Below are 25,441 nucleotides of genomic sequence, written 5' to 3'. Positions count from 1 at the left end.
GCAGGTGCTGAGGGCTGACCTCGGGGCAGGGGGCTGCGGGAGGGACAGGAAGCAGGACACGTTCACACGCCACAACGTGAGGCCGAGCTTTGATTCTTTTATTTTTTGTTTAGCACAGTCTCTGTCATAGCAGAACTGTATGCACAAAACTCAACGTTCAGAGTGAAAAAAACCCCAAGTTGATCCCAAAGAGTGTTGTCACACTCGCCCGCTCCGCCCAGGTCTGGTCTGCACGCCACCTACGGGCTGCCACTCCTCAGAGACCTCAGGCCAGGCCCAGAGTCCCCCCATTCTACAGACAGTGGTCTCTCTGCTGGGGGCAGGGGTGGGAAGCCTTGAGGGGTCCCTGGGGTGGAGCCCCTTCCACATATTCCTGAAGGCTGAGGGGAAGCGAGAAAGGCCACGAGGGCTGGACCGAGAGGCAGGTGGCCAAGGCAGCAGCCCTGACTGCCACGGCCTCCACTGCACGTGCGTGGCTGCTGTCTGAGGCCGGAGCCAGCGAAGCCGTTCTGTTAGGGGCCCGGTAAAGCTCCGTCCAGTTAAATTCACCTGTGTAGCAAAATATGTACACAAGCACTGAGGTCGCCACCCGTCCACCGGATGCACAGCTCCCAGCAGCTCGGTGCAGCCGTCTTCCGTGAGCATCGGCCAGCGGAACCGGGGACCGGCGGGGTTAAGGCCTCAGAGGGGCTGGATGGCACATGGTCCCTCGGAGCGCGTAGTGTCTGTCTACAGCCTGGTTACAGTGCTCACCAGCGTGTTAGTTCAGATTCAGGAAAATCAACGTCCAAGAAAACCAAAGAGCACGTCCCGGGCGGCACCGCCGTCCTGCCTCTGCCGCTCCGACGGGAAGCCGAGGACCAGACGCCTTGCCGAGGTGCCGAGGGTGATGGGATGCTGCGCTATTACTACATGCTCCCGCTCTCGCCGCCGAGGCCTAGCGAAATCGTCAACAGGTATGAAAGGAAGGTTACTGGTTTTAATAGTCTTTAGTATCATACACATCTGGACTCCGGAGCGAGACGTGGAAGCCTTCTTGCCGCGGGAACAGGAAGTGGTCGGAGCGCGGAGGGGCCCGCTCAGCTGCCTCCGCCCAGCGGTCCGGTGGTGACGGTGCCAGGGCCGCCACGCCGTCACACCCCGAGCTTCCTCTTCTGGTCAAAGTAGGCATCGAACCTTGCCTGGGCATAGTCCTAGGAGAGAGCAGATACAGAGGTTCACCCCAGGCTCCCGCTGTCCCCCACAGCCCGGCCCTGCCCTCCCGCCCCCCAGCTGAGTGCAGACACAGGCTGGTTTGCCTCGGCTCACTGCACCGCACAGGGCACAGGTCGTGTGGTGTGAGGGGCTGATTTTCCTAAAAGGCTGGAAACCCTGCACAGAGAAGGGTGTCACTGCGCCCTCCCAGCAGCCCATGCCCACTTGGTGCCCCTCACCCTGTGGTCATTTTCTCAGTATGTTGGGCTTTCTCAAGGCTGCACCTGGCAACCAGCGTGTGTAACCTGCTCCACTGGGCATTGGTCTGAGAGGTGTGCACGGCACCGCCAAGGTCCGCTGCACGAGGGGCTGTCCTGCTTGGGGACACGGCCCCACTCGGAGGGGGGACACGGCCCTGCTCAGAGGGGGCACACGGCCTCGGTGCTGCTGCCCTGTGCCCCACACACCTCTACCTGAAACGGGCCGAGCTGGTCACCGTGGTCCCCTGGGACAGGCCGTCTTGTGCCGACTGTGGCATTTGTAGCTGCCTATCATCTGTTTATCCTGAATGTTATGTGCTGTTGAGTCAGAACCGACCATAGTAGTTTTCGGAGGCTGTAAATCTCACGAGAGCTGTTTACCCATCCTTCTCCCACGGAGCTGCTGGTGGATCTGAACTGCTGACCTTTCAGTTAACAGTGAGATCACTATGCCCTTGACACAGGAGAGGTCCCCTTAAAGCAACAGGCGCTAGGATGGCAGCAGGAAGAGAGCGAGCAGTGCCTCTCCCTTCCCGGGACTGCCTGCTGCCCAAGAACCAGAAGTCGCTTGCATTTTACAACAGCTTTTCCATTTCTGCAAAAATGGAGGGGTGTGGCTGGCGCTGGGGAGAACCCACAGAACGGTTTGGGAAGGATGCACATAGTCCCCCCCCTTTCACAGTCTTCTACTTGTAAACCATGGGTGTGGGACATTCAGTGTGCAGGGACCTGCGGCAGGCCTCTGTGGCACAGGCTCGCCTTTCTTCCAAAGAAATGTCTCGAATACATCAAACCCTAATGGGATGACTGCTCCTCATTTCTGCTGTTTAGCCAGTGTTCTTGATCTTGTTCTCAGATTCCATACATCTGAGATTGTTCAACAGATTTGGAATAAACTTCCAAGATAAAGGGAAATTTCTGGCTCATATTTCTCTGAATCTTGGCATGGGTTCATTTTATTAAACAAAAGATAAGCTCCAAGAATTCCCTAAGTTCAGCTACTGAGATTCCTTTGAAAATCTTAACCAGTGTTTCCACAGAGCGGGCCATCCTAACACATGGACAACTGGACCGGCTATCAGAATGGACGTTTTAAAGCCGAGCCTCCCAATCCTTGAGCATGACATAAAAAACAAACCCACGGCCAGTTCCAGTCCCTCGTGACCCTCAGGACAGAGCAGAACCCCCTGTGGGGTCCCCAAGGCTGAAATCACGACAGAAGCAGAGTCACGTCTTCTAACCAGGTTCCCTCTAGCATGGTCATCTCTCCACATGGTTTGTTGTTTTCTGCATATACATCTTGTACCTCAAGGGGGGGAAGTAATATAAATATTTTATGCTTATTAAAGCCAGTTTCAACTTTCAAATTGTTTCCAGGATAGAGGAATGCATTCCTTTTGTTGTTGTTTTTTTTTTTTTTGGAAAAACTTGTATTTAGAATTAGCCAGCTGGACTCCGTTTAGATGATGCCAAAAGCCTTCTCTCCATTAGGCCTAATCAAAGTGCTGACCTTGGCCACATCAATGTCATAGAGCTTCTTTACAGCTTGTTTGATTTGGTGCTTGTTGGCCTTGACATCCACAGTGAACACAAATGTGTTGCTATCTTCTGTCTTCTTCATGGCTGCCTCAGTGGTCAGGATAAGCTTGATGATGGCATAGTGGTCAAGCTGGTTTCTCCTGGGAGGGCGCTCTTCTGGGGGTATGTGGGCTGCCTTCGAGTCTCAGCGTCTTAGGCCGCCGGAAGGTGCGTGACGTGCGGATCTTCCTTTTTTTTTGGCGGTGGATGCCCTTCAGGACGCCTTCTTGGCCTTTAATCCCTTTGTTTTGGCTTCAGGTTTGGGAGGGGCAGGGGCTTCCTTTTTTGCTTTTGGCGCCATCTTCGTAGAAAGGCAGGAATGCATTCTTTTTTGTATGTTGACCTTATAACATTATCCTGTGACCTTGAGAAGTTCCCAGTTTCATGTATTCTTTCTTATCATATACACAGTCTTTCTGTTGTTACGGTCCTTTCCGATGTTGTTGCCAGGTGCCATCAAGTTGAGCATGACTCATAGCGACCCTCTGAACAAAAGATCTGAGCCCTGCTCTATCCTCACACTTCCTGACACACAAGAGCCCATTGCATCAATCACCATGTCAGTCCACCTGGTTGAGGGTCTTCTCCTTCGCTGACCCTCCACCCTCCCCAGCATCATGTCCCTCTCCAAGGAACAGCCCCTCCTAGCAACACGCCCAAAGTGTGTGAGGTGAAGCCTCATCATTCTTGCCTCCAAAGAGCACTCTGGCTGCACCCTCTCCAAGACCTATCTGCTTGGTCTCTTGGCCATGGGATGTTCAGTGCTCTTCTCCAACACCACAGCTCAAAGGCATCAATTCTTCTGTCATCCTTATTCACTGTCAAGCTCTCAGATGCACAGCAAGTGATCGGAAAGACTACGGCTGGAATCAAGACACACCTTAGTCCTCAAACTGATATCATTGCTCCTCAATAATCTGAAGAGGACCTAACTGTAGATTTTCCTCCTTTCTGGTACATCTGCCTTTTCTTCCTTTCAACAGCCTTCCTGCTCCAGCTCCGAGCCCCAGTGCAATGAGGGAGAGACGCAAGGAAGGCCAACACCTATGCTTTGTCCCCTGTCTGGAGACAACTATGCTTTGTCCCCCGTCTGGGGCTGGGGCTGGGTGAGCAACATGGTCTCTCTACAATCATTCTATGAGCTCGTATGTTTTCATTCACACCCTTTATATAACTGAAATGATCCCATCTACTCTTAGTTTGAAGTGAGGATTTCCCTCCTCCCTAGTCAGGACTGGGTGCTGGACTTTGTCAGATGCTTTCCATGAATTCAACGATGATTTTTCCCTTTTATGCTGTTAATATGACTTCTCACACTGCTTTTTTCAATGTTAAACTACCTTATATTCCTGGGACAACCACTTCTTGGCCGTAGCATATTATCCTTTTACGTAGACGCTGGTGAGTTTACTCCGGTTTTGATAAGGATTTCTGGAGACGGGTCATGAAGAACAGACCGGCTGTTTACTTGACCGGTCTCTGGTTCTGGCGTCAGCTGAGCAGGAAGCTGCACGCTGTCCGCTTTCCTCAGCGCGCACAGGACTGGGGTCCTCCTTTCCCCGTGTGTCTGAGGTGCTCATCAGTGAAGCCGGGGGGACCAGCAGTTTACTGTGCAGGGGGTTTCAGTATTAATTTCTTTCACATATAGCCATTTCTGATGTAGACCTTTTAGCTAATAAAGAGGATAAAATGAACTAGTCACGTCCCACCTCTGGGCTCAGAGAAGAAAGTCGTGGTGTAGAGTGATCGAAGTGTTCAACTGCTAACTGAAAGGCCAGCTGTTCAAACCTACCTGTTAAGAGGAAGATATGGTGCACCTAGGACTCAGTCAGGTAAGAGGACGTGGCACCGGCATGTACAATGATTCAGTCTTGGACCTGTTACTCCATGTGGCAGCTCTACTCAGGGTTGCTACGAGTCAGTCGGCTCAATGGGAATAGACACGGGTTTGGTTTTGGGGTTCTGGTCCCGAGGAGGAAAGGTGCTCACGAGTCTCAGATTCTGTGTCTGGGCCCCTGGCCCCCGAGACACCCACGGTTACAGAGCAGCAGAGAAGTTTATCTAAAGGTCAAAACCATTCTTTCTACATAGACATTTCTCAAGGTTAGGCTAAAATTAGAGTCAAGGTCACAAACATCAAGGAGGTACAATTCCGTTTAAGAACAGGTTCCAGGGGAGCTCTGGTGGCCTAGTGGCAAGAAGCTGCACTGCAATCCCCAGAGGCACACGGTTCGAATCCACCAGATGCTCTGCCGGGGAAGGAGGGACAATCTCCTCCTGTACCAGTCAGGTCCGATTTGACGGTACACGCACACAAAAATAATAAATAAAAATTTAAAAAAAAAAAAAAAAAAAGAACAGCTTCCATCTCCGACTGGGCACCACTGGTATCATTTGCGGGAGCGTCCAGGGCTGCCTACACGCCTTCGTTCTGGACGCGCTACACCTGTGCAGTCCTCGGGGTCTCGCTCTCCCCTCCAGGACCCAGGACCACAGCACTCACCTGAAGGCAGCACACCCCGCGGCCTTCTTCCCCTCTTCCCAGGGCTGGGCCTCCCTGTCCCACTCTGGGCACCAGAGCCAGTGGCCAGTGTTCACAAACGCAGGTAACCGAGCAAGCATTCACACTGACTGCAGCATTTCCCCCCAGAATTAGAAGAGAGCATGCCCAGAACATACCATGTAGCCAAATTCAATCGATGAAATCTTGGCCTGCACGATGGACCACAGTCCCCAGAAGAAATGGGAGGCAAGGGCGAACCTGGAAATGAAGCAAGAGCCCCGCATGAGAGCTGTGGCCTTGGTGAGGGGCTGATCCGGGAACCTAGGCACGTCGACTCATTCACACACAGAAAAAGCCTCCACACGGGAGGAATAACAGGAGGGAGAGCCCCCCGCTCATCCTCCGCCTGCAGGCAACAACAGCCAGCCTCACAGAGCCACGGCCCAGCTGCCTTCCTGCGCACAGACAGCCGCGCACCTCCTACCGCCATCCCAAGCCCATGGCCTCGCCCACAGAAGTAAAGCAGAAACAGGAGCCATGTGGTCTAGGAGTCCCTCTGTCCACTCAGGGCAGTGCCCTGGGGGCTCCTTCTGTTAAGCTTCCCCTTGGGTTTTCCTGCTGTCCCAGGAACTCGAGGTCCCTGGCCACTCACGTCTAGCGCCCCTTCTGTCTGGGCCGTGTCCAGTTCCATTTTTGTATTTCCACACATCTGAGAAACAGAAAGAGGGGCCCATGCTGCAGGGGGTCTGGGGTCAGAGGAAGGTGCTTGGAGACAGGAGTATGGGCACTCAAGACCACAAGGCGCCAGAACAGCCCAGCGGGGCAACAGAACCACCAAGGTGGACAAAAAGAAGCAGCCAATTGGCTGGACAGTCTTGTCAATCAGGACCCAAGACAGCAGCAAGCACCGAGAGGAGCCGACTGAGGAGATGCGGGGGTGCAGTGAGCGTCCTGTCTCGTAACCTCTGCAGGACCTGGAGCGGCTCAGAGCCGTGCTGAGAAATCAGAGAGCTGTGCTAGACGCCTGGTCAGAAAGGCAGCCCGTGGGTCGTCTTATCTCTTTCGAGGAGAACTCAGGCAAGAAACACATCAGATGGTGGTGACAGCTCCATGGTCCCAGCTGTGAGACAGAGCCTCTGCTCGTGCAGCTGAGAGCTGGGAACCGGCAAGCTACAGACACACTGCCTGCACGCGCGTGCGCACACACCCCCCCTCCTTCCCACCCACACCCACCCGGAACAATTACCTGTTGACTTCAAGCAGCATTTCTTCTTCTATAACGGACTTTTCTTCATTACTGAGGTTTTCAAATTCATTTTGGAAGGCAGCCAAGTAATGGGAAAAAAAATGGAGCTTTAAAAAGAAACAAAGAAGTTGTGTTAGGCTCCGGTCAACACAGGCCACCAGCAGGTGCCATGAAGCGCGGACAGCCTGCTGGCCTCTCCGGATCATACAGAGGAAACGAGGGGAGACTGGAGACCAGTGACGGTCATGCTGCTGTGACCCGCAAGGGATCCAGCGCTCACTCGGGCCAGCGCCCAGCACCCACTCAGACCAGCCAAGGGCAGAAAGTCTGCTGGACAGGCGCGACCACCGGGGTTGTGGCTGCCGACTCGTCTCCAACCTCATCTGCAGCTGTGCGCGTGGCTGTGAGCTGAGGACGCACCACACTGGCCTTCCCGGACCGGCTGAGGGTCCACGCGCAGCTGCCACAGCTCCGGTCCCAGGTTTCTCAGTGTGGGAGCTGACCACACAAAGCTAAGGGCTCCTTCCAACTCAGGCCTCCAGGGTCACAGATTTATGACATGTGCACAAGCTGGCGACTTAATGCGGGCTAGTGGTCTACTGTTCAGAATGGCTTTCCTAGGCCACTGCTCTTGACTCCGCGACATGTGGGGTGGGAACACACCAACAGCATGTGCCAGTCCATTCAGCAGGGGACTGGCCAGTTTTGCCATTCCATCAAGTTAAACTGGGCAGGTTCAGCAGCAAGAATCTGGGAATCTCACTACCAGCCAAGCAGCAGAAACAGAACGTGGCACCCATCCTCTGGGGTCAGCGATTCTCACGCCATCTCAGCAGCCGTGGCCACAGTTGAGAACCAGAGACCCAACGTGAGACAGAGGTGAGCTGGGACTGCAGCCCCCTGGAGCTCGAGCTGGGGACCTTCACACAAGCTTGCGAGAGGCCTGTGGCCGGGGCAGGACGCAGAGGATGGCGGGACACCATCACTGGCAGGACTAAGAGCTTTGCACACTAATTTCAAGGGTAGGCAAGCACACTGCAGAAGCTGTCCTCACTGAGAAACTGTATCCTGTTGCCAACTTGAATTGTAACCTTTAACTTCCCTGAGAAAGCTCCTAATTTTGAGTATGGCTTTATGAAGTCTGTGCGGTGACTGCAATGGATTTTAGACCTGGTAAAGCGGTAGGCTCACTGCTGGAATTAGGAGAAAGAGGTGGAGGGGCAGGTCGACTTCACGGGAATTGGTTTTGTGTTGTGCGTGCTGTTGACGGAACAGGTCCCCCTTAGAAGAGGTCAGATTTGGCCGTCCTTACGCTGCCCTCATTCTTTTACACTTAATTGTGGTTTGGAGAAGAGTCAGTGTGTCTCTCTGACCCACCAGGTTCTACCTCTATCCTGTGCGCGGTTTAGTACTGATGAGACTCTGGTCTTGAATACTGCAAATGGCTTCAAAGGATAAAACACAGACACAGCAAACCAGCTTGCTCTTCTCTTAGGCAACTAAGAAAATATCTGTCAGTTATCTTTCCTGGACAGCTCTCATCAGTCAGTTACCTGGGTGGCAGGCCAACTTCCCCTCACACCTACCCCACCCTTTCCTCCTCCATCACTCGGCAAAAGCGTTTTCAAAGAGCTCCCCACTTCCACTCCAGAAAGACTCGCCCTCGCAGGGGGAGCCCAGGAGGGTCTCCATTCTGACACAAACCTAGCACAGAAGATGCTGATAGCGTCTGTGGGTCAGGAGAGCCAGCAGGTCACAGCCAGCAGGGACCTGTCTGGGGTTCCAATGCAGGTGGACTAGTTTGAGACTGAGGTTTGACAAGAGGCTACAACCAAGGACTGAAAGGGCAGTGACTGTGACGACAGCCCCCGGTCGGGCTTCCTTCTGTGGCGTGTGAGGCCCGAGCGGGCTTGATGGCACCTGGTAGGACCAACCATGACTCACTTCCAGTGGTCCAGGGAGAACCACGCAGACAGGACTGTGCTCACGATTCTCCATGACTGACTTCTGGGAAGATGATCCCCAGGCCTGGGTAGAAGTGAGCTTCCAAGCACGTCCCACAGTCAGGGCACCCACCGAGGGGCCGGCAGGGAATGGCTAACAGCAGGCCCAGTGTCCGGTCATAACCCACAGTGCTCAGCACACGCCCAACTGAACAGAGTAAGGGCAGTGGCCACCAGCGAGGAGGCCAGAAAGGTGACCGGAGGCTGGGTTTTCCAGCAAGAACAAGAGGGAGGGTGTGGTTGCGTCAGAGGGAGGAGCAGAGCGGACAGGAGGTGCGAAGGCCTGGACTATGTGAAGCGTGTAATCAGTGGAGCCGAACGGAACATACTGACACTGGGGAATATGTATGCGTTTTGCTGTGTGTGTTTTCAATAACAACAAAAAGAGCCTCTCTGGCGAGCTCTGGTGGCCTAGTGGCAAGAAGCTGCACTGCAATCCCAGAGGTACCCGCTTCAAATCCACCAGATGCTCTGCTGAATGAGGAGGAACAATCTCCTTCTGTACCAGTCAGATCCGATTTGACAGTATACACATAAAAAGAAGAAAAACAAAACAAAACCAAAAATACAACCAGCCTCTCTGAAAATGAAGACGTCATTCTAACAGCATGAAACAGATAATTCCCATCAAATCGGGAATAATGGGCCCCTACCTGCTGTTTCTTGGTGGGGTACTTGAGGATGCTGGCTCTGAAGAAAGGGTATTTTTCATAGGTATAGTCATACATCCATTCACAGAAATGGTTCCCAATGTCGAATCCCCTGGAATACAAGGAGAGGGGGTGAGGCGCCCATATCTGCGGGGCTCCCCAGGTTTAGGAAGCGGGCTGCTTTAAAGGCAGTTCTCGTGAACACTGCCAGGCTCCCCATGCTGGCTCCTCCCCTGCAGGCAGAGCGCCTTTGGATTTAACTCCTTGCCTCCCACATCCAGGGAGCCAAGGACGAGGGTCAGCCCTGCTTCATCCCATGGTCACCAAAGGCCTCCAGGACAAAAGGCCTGATCTTCCAGGTAGAGGGCCACAAGCTGGAAAAGGAACATCTACCTCCACTCTCCCAGAAGTGCTTCCTGACTGTGTCAGGACGGTGATGGGCTGGAGCGGGGGGGTGTTTCTGCACGTCTCACCTGTAATTGTAGCTGCTGTATTCAAAGTCGATGAGCATCAGCTTCTGCTTCCCTGAGCCCTCTTGGTCGTCCAGCAGTAAGATGTTACCTGTAGGGAGGGTGGAATCACATGACGCGCAGGTGCTCGGCTACTCAGGACAGAGCTGAGGGAGCGTGGCCCTAACCCTCTCAGGGCTCCTAGCAACAATGACCAAGGTGAGCTCTTGGTCACCTCAGCCCTGAGCGCCCCTGGGAGAGCTGAGCCTGGGCACTGCACAGAGGATGTGTGTGTGGGTGCACCGGCTCTCGGGCCACCTGTCTGTGAGGGGTCATGGCAGGCACTCAGCCGCCATACACTGGGCCGCTGCTCTGTCCTCATCTGGATTGCTCCCCTACAAGCTAACCTCTGAGCCTGCGCCTGCAATGACACTTCACGGGGTTCAGAGTCCCAGGCCACAAGGCAGCTGGGCACCAGGCTGGTCCCCTCACTCTACATCATTTATGTCCCCAATCTGAACAAGCCTCAGACACCACCACAGCAAGTGGAGAAGTGGGGAGAAGAGGGGGACTGGGGAGTACGGTAGAGAACCTCTACCACAGTCTGCCACAGGCCCACTCCAGACTACCGCGACGAAGCTCGGCACGTGGCCTGCTGGGGTCCCCAGGCCATGTCCATCATGTCCACACCGCACTGCCATCTATTAACTACACAGCAGCATTACCGCAAAGCCTGCAAGATCCTGAAGGGACAGTATGTGAGGACACACTAAACGAGCCGCCGGAGGATGGCCTCAGCAGGCCTGCTCCGCACAGGGTCGCCGCCACCTTGGTCTGCAGGGATGCAGCCTCTGGGCAGCACCAGGAGCTCAGAGGAGGGGCCGGCTGTCCAAGCACCACACCAACCCCCAGCTCTATGCGTGTTTACACTCTGCCATCTCTTGGGCCAAACCTGTCAGTGACTGACCCCAGGGCTAACCAGCCCGTGTCCAGAACACCACTCAGAGTGACAGCTGTAACTGCTACTACATGGGTGGCTGGGGCCGCTGCCAGACAGCACCCAAGAAACAGTGATTCCTCTCAATATTAAAACCGCAGGTGAGTCGAGCCCAGCAGGGCCTGCAGTGAGGCCTCGGCTGTGGCCGGGAACGGCCAGGACAAGGAACGGCAGCGGTCACCAGAGGCAGGAGGGGTCCACAGCACAGCCAGAGTGGGCCGTCTGATGGGCACCCTTGACGTGGAGAAGTCTGGAGGCTACTGATGTTCTGGTGAGGAAGGGATCCGATCCACTGGAAGTCTCCAGAGCAGTGTCCCCACCAGCATGGGCACGGTGGGAGCCGAGGCCCAAAGACGCCTTTTTCAGCCCCGAGTGCTGCGTGGTCCAAGGGGAAAGGCCAGGACCACAGCACAGGTGAGGCTAGTCAATGGTTTCCCAGACCAAAAAGGCCACAGAGCTTTACCACAAAAACCAGACACTGACCAAATTATGACGCGGAAGGTGCCCCATGCTCACTCCCGCAGTAAATGTTCTTTCTGTGAGCCTCGTCTTCACAAAAGGGGAGGCTCCCTAGGTGTTTTTCCTGAGGTCTGGATTTCCCTGCTGTGTGCCCTCCAATCACCGCGCGCCCTCCTGGTCACCGCGTGCCCTCCCGGTCACCAAGCCCTCCCGGTCACCAAGCCCTCCCGACCACCACGCACCCTCCCGACCACCATGCACCCTCTGGTCTGATGTCTGAGGGGGCGGAGCCGCTAACAGGGTGCCCATTGGGGAGCAGCTCTCACCTTCCTGACAGTCATTATGGCAGAAAACAACTGGGGACGCGGTGGATTCCAGCAGCGACCTGGAAAAGGAAGGTTTTCCGGTTACACGCGGCATGTCTAGCTGGGATGCCAAGCCCACCGCCAGCCTGTGACTGAGGTTCTGCCGTGACTGGAAGCAGACACCTCCAGCAGACAATGCGACCCTGGCAGGCCTGCGCAGGCCCCTCTGGCATGCCCTCTGCACCCACGGGCCCACGTGAACCTCCACGCTGGTCTCCACTCCGGCTCCGGCCTTCCTTCACAGCGCTCACCCCAACCTGACCTTGTTTCCTTGTCTGTCTCCCCTCCTCGAGGAGGGTACAGGCCACATGTCCTCAGCCCCACCCCAAACGCCTGCCATCAGACACGCTCCAGTACTTCAGTCCTGAAGGGCAAGGACCTCTCAGAGGAGACCCTGGCATAACCGACCTCCTCCCCTGCCTCCCCACTAGGAGGCCAGGACCGAGACTCGCAGGCCCCGGAGCAGAGGCCAGACGCTGTCCCTCACCTGCTTAGCCCGGCCCGCCGGACACGTGCTTTCTCACAGCCCTTCTCACCAAATCCCTCCCTGGCCTGTGATCACTGACTTCTCTCTGAAACCCCACGGACCGGCTCGAGGAGCGACAGCATTTGTGTGAAACCCATTCAGCTGCACAGCCACACAGAAGCAGCTGCAGCCCCTCCATCCCAGATCGGAAGCACAACAACTACCTGGACTGTGAGCTTTCACCCAAAGTACCAAGTGCAGAACAGAAAAACAGAAACTGTGACGACAGGCGAACCCAGTGAAGAAGCGACACGCCCATGGTCAAGGGAGAAGGCGGCGAGCTGCGTGGCCGAGGACGCTCGCCAGCGCGCGGCGCCCACTCACCTCAGGCTCTCCATCTCCGACGGCAGGTTGTATCTGAGCAGCCTGTGGAGCTTCGTTCTAGAGTCGCCGGTAAATTTCATTTTCAGCACTTGATCTAAGTATCTTTACATCAGGAAGAGAAGGGGACACAGGGTCAGCACAGTCCACTGGGCCAGCTGCTGGGGCTTTAGTTACAGTTTCCTCACCAGGACCTCACCAGCCGTGGGACCAGCTCTGCCCGGGAGGCGGAGGGTGGTGAGGGGTCACCACCTTCTAGGAGGCCTGTCCCCTGCCCATCCCATGCCCCGTGCCTGCATCTCTACACACAAGGCCTTCTTGACCCTGGCTTTCTTTTCACGTGCACAAGACGGAGGAAGCCCACTGTAGTTGGGCTGCAGGGAGGCCCAAGCAAGCAGACCACTTACTTTTCCATTGTGCCAAAGAGCCACTTGGGTTCCTTATTGAATGGCATTTTCATACCATGAAAAATGGCCATCTTCTTAGCAATATCTGCAGAAATATCTGGCACACTTAATTCTTCCGTTTCTAATCGTCGGCTCTGAAATAGAAAGGGCATTAGAGAAGGACATTTACCTAGGTAACCTGCCTGTGTGGGACAGTCTGGACAAGGACAGGCTAGTTCTAAACCCTGCTCCACTCACAGCATCCCCTCGGGGGAAGGGACTGTGCCCCTGGGATAGTCACAGCTCCGTGGGACCACGAACACACTGCCCAGGGCAGTACCCACTGGACAAGTCAGCGTTCAAGGACTAGGGTCACCCACCAGCATGTTTAGTGGGGACCCAGTGAGTAGACAGCATTGTGGGACTGGGAAATCAGGAGGGACAGGGCCATATTTTACTTCCTGGGGTCAGGGTAGTGGACAGGGGTAGTGTGGGGGTGAGGAAGAGAAGTCAGGTAGGTGAAAAGGGAGCAGTAGGGAGCCCAGAGGCTTGTCGGGGGGTGGCAGGGTGGGGTCCAGAGCAAGTGAGAGGGACAGGGAAAGAGCCTGGGTCAGGGGAGCAGCTGGACACTGCCGTGTGCGGTCTCACAGCCGTCCTTAATACCAGAAGGCTATGGGTCTGCAGAAAGGACAAGTGTTCTCAAGTAAACCAGAACACTTGTTTCTCTTTATTTTGGATGAGGTTTAAGAAGAGAAGTCACAGAAAAATAAAAAAAAAATTTTAAAAAATTAAAAATATTTTAAAAAATTAAAAAAAAAAAATAGAGAAGAAGAAGTCACACTGAACAAGTCCATGAGCCCAGCAACCCCTCTCTTCTGTCTGTGGGATGTGCAAATAGACCAGGCAGGTGCCCAGCTTACCGGAATGAACTGCTCCAGGCGGCCTTGGGGGAAGATCCCGTAGAGTTTGGGGCCCAGCGCCCTCTCAGCAAGAATGGCAAACATCACACTTTCCAGAACCATGGCCTCAGCCCCCTGCAATGAAAAGGGCATGTTAGTGTCCCCAGGGGTCACACAGTCCGATGTGCATGTTCACCAACACGCCTGTGCCAAGTGCCAAGTCCCAGAGCTGTAAGGGACAGACTCGTGCTTGGGGCAACACACTGAGACTGGAACGTACACTTCACGGAGGCTACTGGCCCAGAAACAGAAGACTACAGGTCTATGAAGTCTGCGCAGAAACCACGCCCCAGGCCATCCTGGGAGGGCTGGCGTGCCTGAGGTCAGTGAGCTGAGAGCCTGCGAAGGGCTTAAAGCCAAGTGGGTCTGGGGTCCGCAGTCCACTAAGCTGGAGCATGACAGATTCAGACCTGAGATACGCAGGGGTAGCTGTCTGCCTCTGCCCCCCACCTTTCAGTCTCTGCAGCCTGCTATCTTTCTGTCCAAATCCCCACAATGTCCAAATGTTCCGTCTCCAGCCCCACAAAGAACAAGGGCAGTGGAGGTGACAGCCCATCCTGTCCCTGCCATGAGGCCGCAGCAGGTGCTGGGGACCTGAAGGTCTTCTTTCAGGGAGACTATAGCAGCCGACACACGTTTCGGTTCCAGCCCAAGTTCCCTGCGGAGCTGGACAACCAGATGGACAGACAACAGTCTGAACTCTAAATCGCCTTCATGCAGAAGCAGAGCAGCCTGGGGGCCAATCACTTCTTGAAGGCTGTTGGGCTCGTTGAACGGCATACACCATCTTTCTATGCACAGAAACTCACTGTGAGAAGCTTCTGAAGAAAGTCTCCAAAATCATTCAAGAGCAGAATGAGAAGACATGCTCACCAAGGCCTCCTCCTGACAGATCCCACGGAACGAGGATTTGGGGTAACTGAAAACCATTTATGAAGACAGAGGCACACGCAGTGGAAGAGAAACCTTAGCATTAAAGATCCCACTTTGTGCAGGGCCCCGCCTCTGCCTGCTGGCTGACCGCAGAGTTTCCCTGACCCCCTCTCCAGAGTATCTGGAGGGAGATATGCTTCTCGTATCTGTTAACTGGCTAGAATCCAGCTCACGGGGTGACCTCTAGCCATGCAGCATCCACTTTCCCTAGTCAGAGTTGTTGTAGTTGTTATGTGCCAGTGTGTTGCCTGCGACTCATAGCAACCCTATGTACAACAGTCCTAAACCCTGCTCTACTCTGTGCCAGTCGCACTGTCTTGTCTCTAACCTACTCCAATTACCCCAATCACTCAATCAATCTGTCTCATTGAGGGCCTTCCTCTCTTGCGCTGTCCCTCCGGCCTCCAAAGCACGATGTCCCTCTCCAAGGACTGGTCCCTCTTTGCACCAAGTCCAAAGTATGTCAGACCACGTTTTAGAATCCTTGCCTCCAAGGAGCAGCCTGGCTTCACCCTCCTCTCCAGAACGAATCTGTTTATTCGAGTAGAGTGAAGTGATGTCCAAATACAACTCCCCCCTCACTATTCCTAGTTGCTTTTTTTGTTGCACACATTCTAACGTCAGGGCTTCTTAAGCCCTCGGTTTATCTGTGAGGTTCGAGAGAACTGTACTTGAAAGAAACTTAAGGAATATATTAGGAGAGGAGAAACAGTTAAAAGTTTTACTTTCAGAAATATTGTGGGTGCTAATCCTGAGTTTAATCTCTCAGATTTAATTTCATTAATAGGTTTTTTAGTTTTTCAATAATTTTCCATAAATTCCATAGGCTTGTGTAGTCTTTTAATTGTATAAAATCACTCTTATTTTATTGCCTATAATAGGGGTGTCTGCTTTTTAAACCTGTTGCAATAACTCTGCTGAAATAACACATTAGCCAAACTTTTCTTAAATAAAAATAGAAAAGAACAAGGACAATCATTTTTCCTTCAAACTCCCTCCTTCAGGTGCCACTCAGGCATTCCTCGGTCCCCTCACCCTTGGACAGCAGTCACACCTTGAGACTGGCAGATGCAGGAGTTACACTAAGCTCAAGGGGCACTCAAATCCCTAGAGAGCTTCCTGGGATGAAGAGGTTAAAGCACTATGCCACCAACTGAAAAAATTGGTTCGAATACAGCAGCCATTCTGAGAGACAAAGACGAGGTCATCTATTCCAGAGCCCCACAGCAGTTGTCCCACAAGGCAGCTCTGAGCTGGAACTCTGACAGTGCTGGGGGGCTGCTCTATATCCAGTGGTTCCAGAAGGTTTCCAGATGATCTCCACCCTCCCGTGTCAAGAAGTACATGGTGGGAGGATGATCATAGGAGACCGACCACTCAGGAGCACGTGCTGGCTGAGAAGACCCCACAGGGGACGGCTGGGGAGCACAGCACTTGCTGAGAAGACCCCACAGAGGACAGCAGGAGCACAGTGCTCCTGAGAAGACGCAGCCCAACCCAGCAACACTCTCTGGACGCAGGCACTGTGTGATACCAGAGTCTGGTGAGAGGGAAGCTGGAAGCAGATACTCCCTTGGGCTCACAGACTTCGTGGAAGTGAGAAGCCCTTCACTCAGTCCATTGTATAGTGAGGACTGTGGTTTTGGGGTAATCCCTCACAATTATAGTGTATCCATTAGCTTGTGAGACCCCACAATCATGGTTACAGTGCCTCCTGTGAGGTCAAGCTGGGAATGACTCACGTGCAACACTGGCTGTGTTCAGACAGGACATCAATCTGAGCTGAGTGCATTCGGGAGCAGGATTCCCGATCACACAGCTGCTTCTAGAACCCTCCCTAAGAACATGGCACCCCCAGTGTGGCTCTGAGAAAACTCCCAGCAATAACACATTTAATGAGAAAGGAGTTTTACCTAACAATCCAACAACACAGATACACCGCCCCCAAAACAAACCTTACACACAGGAGCACCTTCCATGCAGACAGCGCACTGCTTCCTGCCACTTTCTACTTACTTCTCTATAAACAGCAAATAAAGAGAGGTCTGTCTTGAGCAGGGCAGTGTCTTCAAGGGTTTATCTATAGGCCATCAAGGTAACAACAGCAACCTAGATGAGACTGATGTGATAGCAACAGGAACCTCAGGGGAAAGTGAGCCTGTGGTAACATGGGGGGAGCACCTCAGAGAAGGGAAGTAGGAACTGCTGCAGGACGTCAGAGCCTGACCACCGGCCCCCAACTGACCATGTCGAAATGCTATGTGCTGTCATCTCAACACCTAAAGAAAAGTTAGAAGACAAAAGAAGCAAAAAGGTTTTGCTAGTTCACGTCTCTCTGGAGGCTAGATTTCAGTGTGGCCAGCAGAGGTGAGGAGAAGAGACAGGAAGGAGGAGGTAGGCATACGGTGTCCTCATGGGAGGCAAACACTGACTTCCTGTGTGGATGCTGCTAGGAGGCCAAAGAGGCAGCGTGTCCACTGCACCCAGTACCGTAAAAGGTGCTGTGAGACAAACAACAGCTGTAGAGGAGCAGTGGTGACAGGTGGCGAGGACAGGTGTTTGGGAAGCAGTGGGGACAGGTGGCGAGGACAGGTGTTAGAAGAGCAGTGAGGACACGTGTTTTAGGACAGATGTTTAATGACTGGTGGGGGCAGGTGGTGAGGACAAGTGTGAAGCAGTGAGGACACATGTTTGAGGACAGGTGTTAGAGGAGCAGTGAGGACGGTGTTGAATGCTGGGGACACGCGGTGGCGACAGGTGTTAAAGGAACAGTAGGAACATGCTGTGAAGACAGTTGTTAGAGGAGTGGTGAGGATACATGGTGAGGATAGGTGTTAGAGGAGTGGTAGGGACAGGTGGTGAGGACAAGTGTTGAGTGCTGGGGATATGCGGTGGGGATAGGTGGTGAGGACAGGTGGTGTTAGAGGAGTGGTAGGGACAGGTGTTGGAGGAGTGGTGGGGGGAAGAGATGTCTGACTGTGATCAATTAGTTGTGGCCTCCACTGCACTCGGATGGGAAGAAATGTCTGATGGTGTCAGGTTGGGAAGAGGACAGGGAGGGGAAACAGAAGGGAAAGTTCTCAGAGAGTTTTTATCTGTAAAGTGTTACTCTTTTTTTTTAAAAAAAAGCTCAAATTTAAATAATGAGTATACTGAAATCATGAACCTCTTGAGAAGACACAGCATGTGTGGTGTTCATAAAAAATGAGGTACTTCCTTCCAGTTATGAGAAAACAGCAGACAAACTTGGGTTGAGGGGACAGTCCATAAAATAACCACTCTTGTCCAGTGTCAAGTCCATTGTCAAGTCCATGAACAAGAAAGACAAGCGCTGTTGTCACAAGCTGGCGAGTCCGCTCGGAGGTGAAGCACTCAGCAGCCGCCAATGGTTCCTGTGCACCAGCGGTTCGGAGCAGGATGAGGCAACGCTCCCACAGAGATGAACTCACAAACCTACTACCACTGAAGGCGGCCAGCGTCAGGTGTCACAGGCTCTCAATCTTAAAGGGAGAAGGCTGTCATCCTCTCACGGAGCCCCCAGCCTCTGGGTGATCAGTGCACGGATCACAAAACCAAAGCGCTACAGGCCTCGTAAAGATTTCCATCTCGGAAACTCCACATGGCCATGCCACTAGGGGATGTGTGAGTTGGAATCAACAGCAGTGGAGGGCTTGGGGGAGGAAAACACAGATCAGGAGGGACCATGAACAGAATAAAGGGACACGTTTGTGGGAAATGCAGGTAACAGGTAAGCTGTTAGCAATGCTAGGTCCGGGGTTCTCATCAGTGCACTGTGGCGAGTTGAGATGTTAGTACGGGGAAACTGGGCGACAGGAGCTTTGCACTTTAGCTGCAACCCTGTCTGGTGTGGCCGGTGAGCCCGACCCCTGTTCTGGCCCACGCGGAACTCAGGTCTGCTCCAGTCGGGGGTTTGGGCTGGCTTTGCTGCACTGCCCACTTAACACGGTCTCCTCTGCTCGGGGTGACCATGCCTGGGCCAGCTTCCACCTTCTCCTTGCCAGTGGCCTCCGGAGGAAGGACGATGCCAAACAGCCCACTGCACCCTGAGAAAGAAGACCTACACCCCATCACCTTCCCTTCCCAATCTCTTCTCGTTTTAGGTCAGCACTGTGGAGGGCCTAGGGTCCCCAGGACACCTGGCACCAGAACTCAGCAGGGCGGAGCGCCTGGGGTCCAGTACACCCGCGCCCCAGGACACAAGCCCAGTCCTGCAGGCTCAGAAGATGGAAATGCCACGCCCTCCTGAACTGGGCGCGTCTGGCTGCACTCGTCCCAGGACAGACGGTGTGCTCTCGGCGGTCTGCAGCGGCTTCCATGTTCTTCAGCATCGTAACCCAAACACAGCCATTCTCAGTCTTCTATATTTGGCTTTTACATGCAAATGAGATGACTGAAAAGACCATGGAGAGGCCAGGTGCAGCCGGTTTCTCAAGATGCTTCTAATACTTGGACACAGTCCTTTGCAGGAGATTCCTTTGATTTTAATCACTGGTGAATGATTACTAAAACCAGCGTACACACACCCACATCTACTGTCACGTGCTCAGCTGTTCTCTCCTGGGAGATGGGTACTGCAGACTCCCCAGTTCCGGGCCTCAACGGGGGAGCCGGATCGATCCTCGGCTGTTGGGCTCCAGCCCTTCTGAAAAGGGGCATCACTGTGGCATCACTGTACATTGACTGCCGTCCCAGCAGGAAGTGGGGCGGGTGCCACAGCCAGAAAACACCCCACCTCCTCCTGTCAGCTGGGGTGGGGGACGTGATCAGCAGTGTCAGCACCAAAATATCACGCAATGTTAACCCAAACGCCTATCTTTCCGCACCCCAAAGGCTGTGTGGATTGGGGTTAAGACGGCATCTACACTCCGCAGCTGGGAGGAATCGCGGTGACCAGCGCCCTGTCTTGCTGACCGGGTTCCCCGGTATCCCAAGAGCCTCACTCTACACAGAGCGAGGAGAGGTGCCGCTCCAGCACGCAGCCGGCTGACACTGTCTGCACCTCAGGCCTGCAAAAGAATGGCTTTGTTACTTACTTGAAATTCATTTTCTTTCTGAGCTTGTTCGGATCCCTCTTTGTTACAGGACTGCTACGAAGGAGAAAAGGCAAACAGCGAGTGAGATGGGGAACACCAAGGCAGGCACCAGCCATGCGGCCGGCACAACAGTCAGGGTTTACACACACATCCCAGACCTCTAGACAGCCCACTGACGGGACAGCAGCATCTAAGATTCGCCAGTCTCCAGCGCTGCCACGGACACCTTACCACAGCTTCATTTCTTTAGGAAAAAGGGATGCTGCATTGAGAACAATAGCTTCCAGTTCCAAAAGCCATCCCCACATGTGGGAACAATTTCATTTTTGGAGGAAAGTAAGTAAAACTCCACTCTTCAATAGGGCTTTCAAAACAATGATGGTCAAGCTGGCTTGCTCACTCACTGGGTACTGTGGGTCTTTCAAGTCAAGGCCACCCCCAGGAGGCTGTCTTCCTGCAGGAGCAGGGCAGGTGGACACATCTATGGAGAGCTGTGGTCAGCACAGGACTCGACCAGGGAGGTGGAGGGTTTATGGAGTATGCTGACATACCCTGGGCCAAACCAGCCCTCTGCAGACAGCCGCTTGATGAGTTTAGCCAGCCACTAGCTCCAGCTGAACGCCCTCTGCCAATCAGAGGGTTGCTGACTTGAACAACAATCCCTAAGCTCATTTTCTGTACTGAAATATAGTAAGGGATAACTTTGCATCACTTTCCTCAATGAAATTGCAAATTATTGGGAGCCAGAATTCTAGCAGTGACAACATAGGAGATCATTAATAACCACAAGAAATTCTTGGGCTATTTCCAAGACATTAACAGATCTTAAAAACTACCCCCCACCCCCCTCAAGGGCTTTAAGAACTTATCATTAAAGATAAGGGGAATGGGGAAAAGTAAATTGGGAAACTTCACGTTCCATTGTCAAAATTTTGTACTCAAATATTGCCTCTCAAATTAGGTGTTATTTATTACAATTACAAAGTCTGTTTAAGCCAGACACAAAATGAAGCCCACAGAGGAAGCCTCTTTAAAAAAAATTCTATGGTAATAAATGTGTGAACATCCCATTTAAAAAAAAACATACCTTTCCATTCCACAGCTTTATCAAAAATACCTGTGCCAAGGGTGAAAAGTGTGGACAAGGAAAAAAAATGCCACGTTAAGCAACACCAGCTACTCTGGCACCATTCAAACACCTAGTGCATTAAAGCAACCGCTCCCATCCACCACATTCTCGGACATAACACCCCACAGACGTTCTCAGTGTGTTCTGGAGAAACACATGTTCTATGCTGTTCAATTTAAAAGTAACAGAAAGAATTACCCATGTTCATGAAACTATCTTCAGAAAGCTATTAACGCTTGCATTTAAACACACTCAGTACCTTTATGACACAGCCAGGTGCATTTTGTACAGGTACAGAAGATACAAATGGGGAGAGAAGGCGTCTTCATTTGTGTATCTCGGTTTCTCTGATGATACAGGTTAAATCCCGTTACAAGGAAAGAGAACAATCAGAACGCGGTCAAGCTCACCGCGGCCCTTGCTGACTGACCAGCAGCCCCTGAGAACCGGCCGCAGGGAGAGCAATCCCTTGCCGTGAAGGCGTGCCTCCTCCCAGCTCCAAACCCACTCTCAGTCATCGAGACTCAGGTGTCCCTCGAGAACAGGGGGTGCCATCATTTACGTGTTGTTAAGACTTTCCCCAGGACACCATGCCACCACTGGTGCTGCAGACATGTGGACATGAAGCAGGAGTGGCATCTACTTCTAAAATAGCTTGCCTCCGGAAACTCTATGAACTTAAGAGAAACAATGAAAGTCATGCATGTTCAGGACTTTCACTCAGAGGGTCGCTATGAGTCATCTACTGACTCGGTGGCACTTAACAACAACAACATCAGGTAGAAGCACAAGGCCAGCAAGTTCAAGGACAACACAGGACAATGGAGGCAGTGAGCCTGGGGGCTTTCACATGTGCGATCCCAGCACTGGGGATACTGGCAGGGGTGCTCACGTCTCTCCCCAAAAGTATCATGTTTTTATGCTTTTATCCGCCCCCCAAAGGAAGGTTGAAATATTTTTTAAAGCTCTACAATCTAATATATATCAACATAGTAATACACTCTAAGAAAAGCTTTAAGACAAATAAGGAATTTGGACTGTCTACTGAAATTTGTGGTAACGGGATTTGACCTGTATAGTATCCTACACACTATGTTTATTCCTAGGCTTTTATTCCTCTAACTGTATCTTAGAGAGATACAGTTACCAGGTCTTTTAACAGAAGTCCTTTCCTTGTCTAATGGTGCTCTCCCAAACAGTCACTTCACCAAAGTTTCAATTTGGCTGCCTCTTTCAGCAGGTTAGAGGGTTAGTGGAAGTCAATTCCACGCAGTGTCTCCCCGCCCCGCCGCCCCCAACGCGGGCCTTGTTTCCCAGAGCACCATCGTGAAGGCAGGCTGGACTTCTGCCCCGCCCAGTCCTCGGTTCTGTTTCCTCAGTACAGAATGGGGGGGCTCCCTAGCGCCTGTCAGTGAGGGGACCAGGGCCAGGAAATCCTGGAGCAGGCGGACTTGGAGGAAGGGGAGGGCTGAGGTGAGCCATGGGGAGAGCGAAGCTGCACGCTCAGGAAGACAGGCCCGGAAAGCACGTTTTTGGAATCCATGGAATTTTACTGGGGGCAGGGGAGAAGCAGCACTGATGTACCTGGAACAGTCAAACAGAACATACCAATACTTGGTGTGAAGTTAAACTTTTCCCCCATTAACTTTGTGAAATAATGAAAGTGATTTTAAGGACCAAAATACAACTAAAAAGTGTGTCTGCTAACTTGAACTCTAATTAATGGACAGCTCTGAAGGCTTCCTGCGAAGAACTTGCACTGCCAGCCAAGGGCACGCGCTGCTCCAGAGCAGACAGGCGGCAGGCTCCTCCTGTGATTTCACTGCCTCCGAAAACCCGCTGGAGGGCCAATCATGAGATGATCCAACTCAGTGGACGTCAGCAACAACAACTGACATGAATGCAGCTCTGACCACTGGATACTGAGTACTGATCATGAACTTCTTGATGTGAACATTACTCGATCATGGTTGTGTTAACCATCTCATACAGGAACTGCAATATTTAGAAGGAAAATTATCCCAGGAATTTTCTTCAAAATCATCCCTGGGTGTCTGTCGGGTGAGGGGAAAACAGTTGAATGCAGCCAGGAAGAATGGTTACCTAGCCCCTCAGTTTACTTTTTTATATGCCTCAAGTTCCTAGAAGACATTTGTAAACACAGGTTCTAAGATTTTTTTTTTTAAAAAAAGAAGATTTTCCAAAATCCAAAGACAGGAGCATGTAGAAGCTACCTGTCCAAATAACCCGGAACACACTGAACTGTCCCAGTTAATGGGTGAATTGTTGAAAACGGATTTTATTTTTTTAATAAGACGACGTCCAGTGGCGAGTGGACGGCAGCTGCCGCTGGCGGCTCACCCCTCCTGCTCCCTATTTTCGGCTGGGCTTTCTAGAGCCTGTCAGAGGCACGCAGTCGGTGACAGAGGAAATAAGATGATGCAGGAGGTCAAAGGAAGGGGGGCAGGTGGGACAAAGGTTTGATTTAAAACTTTTAAACTTAGAATTTTCAAAGTTAGCTCAAAAAGATAATTTTGAAGTTTCTTTTTTCATTTTCCTAGAACTTTTAAATTAAAACTAAATTTCTAAAACTCTATTTAGCTACAAACAGAGAATTTTTCATTTTATTTTGCATACCTCTGTACTTAAAAACATGTTTAAAACTACCATTATTTGTAGAATAAATATATGTACTTATAGGTTTCAAATGTGAATTCCCTGACAAAATTACACACAAAGGATTGAGCACTTCAAATAATACTGCGTACAATACAAATTTTAGAATTTTGAATTAATGTTCCATTCTATGCTTTGAAAAGAGACCGTTTGTATAAGGCTGACATGGGTGAGCATCATAGAAGTGGCTAGATTCTTGCCTTAATAGTTCCAGGACTCAGAAATGTCCTACCTTAAGAATGCCCTACCTGAATTACTTGATGGTTTAAATTACCTAATGCAACAAGATAAGTTTATTTTTCTTTTTTTTTTTAATTATTTTATTGTGTGTGTGTGTGTGTGTGCGCGCGCGCGCGTGTACTGTCAAATCAGATCTGACTGGTACAGGAGGAGATTGTCCCTCCTTCCCCGGCAGAGCATCTGGTGGATTTGAACCGTGCGCCTCTGGGACTGTAGTTGCAGCTCCTTACCACTAGGCCACCAGAGCTCCCCTTTATTTTTCATTTTTAAATTTAGTTGAGCCATCAGGCACAAGACATCATTTGACCAGCTCTCAATAAAATTTTCTGTACTCCTGAAAGGGAGAACAGTTTTGTGATTAAACTGTATCAGTAAGGCCGTAGCATCTGTGAACTCAAAGAGGGATCGTTGGCTTTCCCAGAGTCTGGGTGTGTGTGCACGTGTGTACAAGGACACAGTCTACGGGCACGAATGAAGACTGTTTCCACACGCAGTTATCAGAGGTCAGGAGCCTGGTGGGGTAAGTGCTGGTTTATCCTAGAGGGTGGCCATGGGTCAGAAGTGACTTAACAGTACTGGGCTCTGGATTCAAAGGTCATAAAACCTTTGCAATGCCTGAAACATTTCTATTCCATGTATTTTTAAAGATACACGGCTGTGTGACCCGTTTGTGGGTCAGGCTGGGGAAAGTGAGGTGTCAGCTCCAAACTACAATTAAATGAAGTGCCATCGAAGAAATTATCACCAACTGTAGAGAATATTTTAATAATGAAACGGAAACTAGGCGAAATGTAATGGCAGTTGCACAAATAAACTGATGCTAATAAGAGCATCTGTAGATCCTTATACGGCCCCTGCTCTTCCCTCCACAATAAAGTGACTCTAAAGGTGCCTTTACGCAGGAATAAACTGGTTGTGAGCACTGGTGGCTTAATGGTAAGGAATCGTGCTAATAAAAAGATACGAGGTTCAAATCCACCAGCTCCTCTGCAGGATCCGCTAACTATAGGTTGTTCCAAGCCGATGGCACAACCACCACCAAGCTGTTGTTGTTATGTAGCGACCCTATGCACAACAGCCCTAAACCCTGCTCTATCCTGCGCCAACCGCACTGCCTCTGACACACCCATCCCCATTACCAAGTTAGTTGTGGATTTTCAAAAGTACTTTGGGAGGGGGAGGGAGGAAAATGTGCAACAATGAATGAATGAAAACCTAACCTTTCGGTATTCTTTAAAATTACACATACACAATAAAAAAGCGTACTGTGGGAGGCCTCAGCAGATAACCAGACAACGATCCAACTCGCTCAACTCAAGCCCGGGGACATCTGAGAGCTGGTCCCTCTCCCAGGGCTGCTGGCATCACCCGAGTGACAGGCTGCGTGGCCCCACTCGGGGCTCCTTCCCTGTGACATTTGTTTGGTCCTGGAGCGACCCACGTGGGCTCCAAGAGATCAAAATCCTGCATGGTTACCTGGTGCACTCAACTCTCTAGGAGAGAGAAGATTCTG

At 51.9% G+C, this 25,441-nt stretch overlaps 1 protein-coding gene across 1 annotated transcript in view; it reads right to left on the bottom strand.

Moving 5' to 3' along the window:
• Window positions 1-1,133: 1,133 nt before the first annotated feature.
• CHKA (choline kinase alpha) overlaps window positions 1,134-25,441 on the bottom strand; it is a 31,161-nt gene continuing 6,853 nt past the window's right edge. Inside the window, exons 2-11 of the mRNA XM_006893242.1 lie at window positions 19,884-19,937; window positions 13,858-13,971; window positions 12,959-13,092; window positions 12,555-12,656; window positions 11,666-11,724; window positions 9,908-9,995; window positions 9,438-9,546; window positions 6,782-6,888; window positions 5,712-5,793; window positions 1,134-1,193 (exon numbers count right to left, since the gene is read on the bottom strand). Of these exons, the coding sequence (XP_006893304.1) occupies window positions 1,134-1,193; window positions 5,712-5,793; window positions 6,782-6,888; window positions 9,438-9,546; window positions 9,908-9,995; window positions 11,666-11,724; window positions 12,555-12,656; window positions 12,959-13,092; window positions 13,858-13,971; window positions 19,884-19,937 (909 nt within the window). The remainder of the gene's footprint in view (window positions 1,194-5,711; window positions 5,794-6,781; window positions 6,889-9,437; window positions 9,547-9,907; window positions 9,996-11,665; window positions 11,725-12,554; window positions 12,657-12,958; window positions 13,093-13,857; window positions 13,972-19,883; window positions 19,938-25,441) is intronic.

The sequence above is a fragment of the Elephantulus edwardii genome, unplaced genomic scaffold, assembly GCF_000299155.1.
Source record: "Elephantulus edwardii isolate Elephantulus edwardi_28Jun2011 unplaced genomic scaffold, EleEdw1.0 scaffold00126, whole genome shotgun sequence".
Classification (NCBI taxonomy): Eukaryota; Metazoa; Chordata; class Mammalia; order Macroscelidea; family Macroscelididae; genus Elephantulus; species Elephantulus edwardii.
Note: the sequence above shows the minus strand (reverse complement) of the source record. Positions and strands in the feature narration are given on the sequence as shown.